Here is a 5,267-nt window from a genome sequence, read left to right as displayed (position 1 = left end):
TGTTGTTTGTGTGAAAAAGGGCTGTTGATTTTTTCATATTTAGTTTGTGTCTAGATAAATTGCTAAATTTTCATGACAGCTCTAATGGTTCATTTTTTATTCTATTAGTTTTCTAAGTAGAAATCATATCATCTGAAAAAAAAGCCTATTACCTTGAAATACTTACAGGTTTATTTATATGTTAAATTTATAACTAGATAAGTTATGAGCTCTCTTATTATTCCTAATATTTTGCTAATTTTTTATTTTCTGGTATACTATCATATGATCTGCAAATAATGATAATGTTTTCTTTAATTTCTACTTCCATATGACCTTATTTTTCTTGCTTTTCTGGATTAACTAAGACCTTTAGTGTTCTACTGAATAATGATGACTATAGTAGGCAGACTTCTTGTTCTTGATTTTCACCGGCATTCTTTAAAGCTTCAAAATCAAATATCCCTCATCTAGGCTGTTTGTAGGCACGTTTGACCATACAGTGGAAGCTTTCACTTCCTTCTATTCTGAGTTATAATGTTTTATCAAAATGGACATTTAAATACATCAAATGCTTTTTCTGTAACTCTGGAGATGAGTTTATAGTTTTAATCCTTAATTTTTTGAAGTAAGTGATTCTATTAAGAGATTTTTAATGGTAAGCAAGCCTTGCATTGTATGGATAAATCTCACTTCATTTGATGCTGGCTTTTGTTTGTAAATATTTTATTTGAGTCTATAAATGTAATTTCTCAGCAAATATGCATAAATGAGATTAACTGATAATTACTGTTTTAATATTTGTTTAAGCTTTTCCTGGAGGAATTCTTGCTGGCTTTGCTGTCATGAAAATGTTGCTTCAAAAAGTTAGTTGGGATTGTTTTCCATCTTTTTTTGTACCTGGAACAATGTGTATGAAATATGATTATCTGCTGCTCCATGTAGTCTGGACGTAGGATCTTGTGCAACTAGTGAGAACTTTGACTACTTATTCATTTTCCTTAACAATTACTTATATATTCAGATTTTTATATTCAGATTTTCTCTCCTAAATTTTTTAAATAAAATTTTATCTATAACAAGTGTATTCATATTATATATATAGTATTTTCTTATTTTAATCTGTATATTACTTATCTAAAATATGCCTACTTTTCTGATAATTATTACTCTTTTTATCAGTTCTGAGTGAAGTTTTTATATTTTTATAAATTTTCTCAAAAAGCCAGCCTTTAGTGCTGTCAGTCACATTTATCAATTTTTTGTTTTGCTTTCTATTTTAACATTAGTGCTTTTAAATTAATTTTCTACTTTCTAAATTTTTGTTGATTATATCTTTCTTTTTCTGGCTTCCTCCCTTAAAACCTTAGCTGTTATATTTTTAGTCAGTCTGCTTTACAAATAAATGCTTTTAAAGCTCTAAATTTCCCAATGTGTGTCTTTTTAGAATATTTATAAACCAGAAAAAGAGAATGTGCCTACCTATGTAAAAACAATGTATCATAATAAGATTGCAAAAATTAATCCTTAGTGACCATTGTTTAAGATCTCAGAATAATTAAAATTAAACTAAAGCAAAAGCAGAAGTCTGTGAGTACAGACACATACTTTGTTCATAGACCACATCTGCTTCCCATTTTAAATATTAAGGTACTGAATTTACAAATTACCTCAAAAAATTGAACCAAGCACAAATAAATAATTTCTGAAACTTATAGACCACAATAATTCTCAAATTCACCAATCAATGGAATTGATGACCCACTAATATTTGAATATGTGGAAATCTCTAGGACCTTATCTTTCAGAGTTATAATTTGAGTTTTAAGTCCCATAACTCAGATCAGAAAAACATATCCTGCAAAATTGCATTCAGTTTATATTGATAATGGACAATTAAGAAGAAATAAACAACAATGAATAAAGTAGTACAAGAAGAGTGGAATGGATGTCATCACCGAGTTGGGTTTAGATACGTCCTGACCCCTGGGCTGCTGTGATCTCATGCCAAAGGGCGAAGAGGGCTTGCAGGTTCACAGGGTGTCCTGATAAGAACAGAGATGGAAGTCACTCTCCATGAGGTGGAGATGAGAAATGAGGCGTAAGAAGGAAGGGGACTGGGAGGAGGAGAACAGAGGAGGAAGAAAATGAAAAGATGGGACAAGAAATGGGGAGTGAGGAAAAGAGCAGGAAGGATGGGCACAAAGAACTTACCAGCGCTTCCTAAGCCAAAATGCAAGACCTGTCAGAAGCACCAAGGGCACTGTCACTGCCAAGAAGATCAAGACCATGGACCTGCGACGCTCTGTAGATTTGGAGAGGCACAAGGATGTCATTTCAAATCCACACCCCATTTTATTGCATTTCCCTGGTCTTCCTTTGTTCATTTAACTGTCTGCCTCACCAGCCTCCTTTCTTCCTATTTCTTCTCTCATCCCTCCTCAGAGATGAATCCTTCATGTAACCCTCAACATCCTCCTACATCTGTACATCCCTCATTTTCTGCTTTTTGATTTCTTGGATAACTTACTTTTATTTGTTGGGGGTCTGAAGTCCCTAGAATCCCAAATTTTTCATCTGACTCTCCAATTCTGCTTGAGGACAACCTACTCCCATTCCCAGTGAGGGCCCCAGTTCCTTCTTACCCCAGAAGAGGATGATTTCCTGGTCTCCTAGACTGCTGTGTTTCACATGGCAAGACAGGCCAGCTGCCTCAATGGCTTCCACATCTAAGGATACCTGAAGATACCATGTCCCATCCGCATTGGGCAAGAAGTCACTTCGCTGAGTGCCCAGAAGCTCCTGCTCACCCTGCATCCACATCACCCGAATAGGCTTTGGGTGGAAGCCAGAGACATGGCAAACCAGCATCAGATGGTCAGGACCAGGACTGGGACCAGTGGACAGCCAGGCCTCTGGCCTTACTGCAGAGGACAGGAAAGATATTCAGATGAGGACTCTACCACAGACTAGAAGTTCAGATCTTCACATCAGTTTAGATAGACACATTTCTCCCACTTCTAGGAATCTGTCAACTATTATTCCCTCTCCCTCTTAGCTCCTTCTCAGGAAGGTGGGAAGGGGATAATGGGAAGGTGTGATTTTAAAATAGAAAATTTTTCGTGGGAGGTTTCAGGACATACCTTGTTGCTGGAGATATGCCTTCCCTGCATCGAGAAGACCCATGAGGAAACGTGGGCAGGTTTCAAAGAAGAGCTTGTGTAATATTTCCAGGGCGTCTTTATCTGAATTGAATAGCGTACAGATATGCTGAGCCCTACTTCCACCATTTGGAGATGGCAACCATGAATTCTTCTGGAAGCTCACGAGATCTGACCCTTGATAAGCAATCCGTATGAATCCTATAGAGGCTTCCTCCAAGTGCAGATCACAGCCTCCTGCCAACTGTACCTCAAAGGGATCTGGTGAAGATGAGTTGCGAATTGATGAAAGAGAGAGCAGAAAAGAAAAAATGAAATGAATGGAAGCAAAAGACAACAGAAGCAGAAGGGAGAAGTTTAGGAGATGTGAGCGAATGGAGCAAAGTTTGGTTTGATCAGAGGTTCAGTAAAAGGAACATTTGTGGTAGTTGGAGATCAAGGAAGAGATGAATGAATTGAGGAAGGGGGCAAATTGTTCAAAGAAGGTAACATGAATGGTGTGGGCAAGAGAATAAAGTAGGACTGAGTGTGATAAAGCTGGCATTATAATTACCTAGAGTGAATGGAATGCAATAAGTTACAACGAATGTTATCTACAGAGATTGCTGAAGAGCTGGAATGGTGGAGAATATCACCCATCAAGGAGTCAATGAAAGAGTGAGGAAGCTGAGGGTATCTGGTTGAAGGACAGAGAATGGGGTGATCGCAAGAGACCACTAATGGAAGATAATAAGAAACAAGCCTTCAGTCAATGGGAGAGGAGTTTGTAAGTAACAAAAGACTTGAAACCTTTGAAGAATCAGAGTCTGGATTATGATCCCTGTCCAAAGTGTGTAAGTGCAGTTTTATGATGAGGAGAAGTGTGGTTCAGAATAGAGTGAAGGCTATTTTCTAGAGGAATAAGAAAATCATTGAGACACATACACCTTCCACCCATATCCCCACTCTCCATGGAGGGAACTGAACTCACATTCAAGCTGCCATTGACTGGCATAGTCATGAAGTGCCTGAAGAAATCCAATGGACATCGTATGGAGTGACTCTTTCAGGTCCATCCACTCCTCATTGCTGAAGTTGCCCTTGGACCAGGGCCACAGGAAGAAGATAGTGCCAGAGTTGCTCTCCCACCCATGAGTCTGCAGCTCACCCAGCCAACCTGAGCCCAGATTTTCTTCTGAGGAACGGTTGTAAAAGGATGAGATCTGGATGAGTTGGAAGGAGACTGGCTCCTGGAAGTCTGTGGCAAAAAAACAGATAAAATGAGGAAAAAAAGGCATTGGGAAGGAGAGAAAATGGAGAAAGCAAGGTGCCAGAGAGGGGAAACTCAGAATCAGAAAGAAAGGGGAGCCATAGTTATCTCAGGAGACATTTGCCTGCCCCAGGGCCCCATGCTTTACATTCAACCTTCAGAAGAGCACAGGGACCTGGTCAGGGATACTCAGAATGGAAAGAGGCCAACACTCTCAGCCTCAGGGTATACACTGGGGAAATCCCACCACACACACACACACACACACACACACACACACACGCCCTCTTGCACCCAACTGGGCAGTTGCCAGGGTTCTTACCATCTTTATTGTCACCACCCGGGAGGAGAACCACTAGCAATGGAAGTTGCAGAAACAGCATTTCATTTGCAGATGTTCTTTCTTTCTCTCAGAACAGTTGGTCTTTGATTTCTGTTCTAAACAAGCCTATCCCATAATACGTCTATTCTGACTTCTTCTCCTTCTAACAAAAAAATCTTTGTTTTAATCCTTGTCTGCAAAAAACAAAATCTACTCCTTCCCTAAACCCTGAACCACCTACTCAACTCTCATTTCCCCTTTAGTTCTGTTGACTTCCTACTCAGACCTTCATTTCTGCTTCAGTTCTCTGGACCGCCTACTCAGACTCATTGCCTCTCCAGTTCTGAACCTCTCTCTGGCTTCCAGCTTCTCTCCCTGTCACCAGCGTCCATCACTTCACCTCCCCCTAATTCAATTGCTGTGGAACAAGTCTTGTGTGGCGTTGAAAAGTCACTTTACCTCTATGGCCTTTTCCTTTCCCTCATATAATAAAATCATGAAGCTAAGTTGTTTTCCAGCACCCTACCTAATCTTCTCATGCTCCTGCTCTTTTCTG

At 39.4% G+C, this 5,267-nt stretch overlaps 1 protein-coding gene across 1 annotated transcript; it reads right to left on the bottom strand.

Annotated features, from left to right (window-relative positions):
* Positions 1-2,189: 2,189 nt before the first annotated feature.
* LOC131404623 (T-cell surface glycoprotein CD1a-like) lies at positions 2,190-5,013 on the bottom strand. The gene is made up of 5 exons (XM_058539529.1): positions 4,712-5,013; positions 4,111-4,377; positions 3,123-3,401; positions 2,625-2,903; positions 2,190-2,284 (listed from the first exon to the last, which is right to left on the bottom strand). Exons 1-5 carry the CDS (start codon positions 4,770-4,772, stop codon positions 2,190-2,192), a joined length of 981 nt encoding a protein of 326 aa, XP_058395512.1. The 5' UTR covers positions 4,773-5,013.
* Between the last annotated feature and the right edge of the window lie 254 nt (positions 5,014-5,267).

The sequence above is a fragment of the Diceros bicornis genome, chromosome 4, assembly GCF_020826845.1.
Source record: "Diceros bicornis minor isolate mBicDic1 chromosome 4, mDicBic1.mat.cur, whole genome shotgun sequence".
Classification (NCBI taxonomy): Eukaryota; Metazoa; Chordata; class Mammalia; order Perissodactyla; family Rhinocerotidae; genus Diceros; species Diceros bicornis.
Note: the sequence above shows the minus strand (reverse complement) of the source record. Positions and strands in the feature narration are given on the sequence as shown.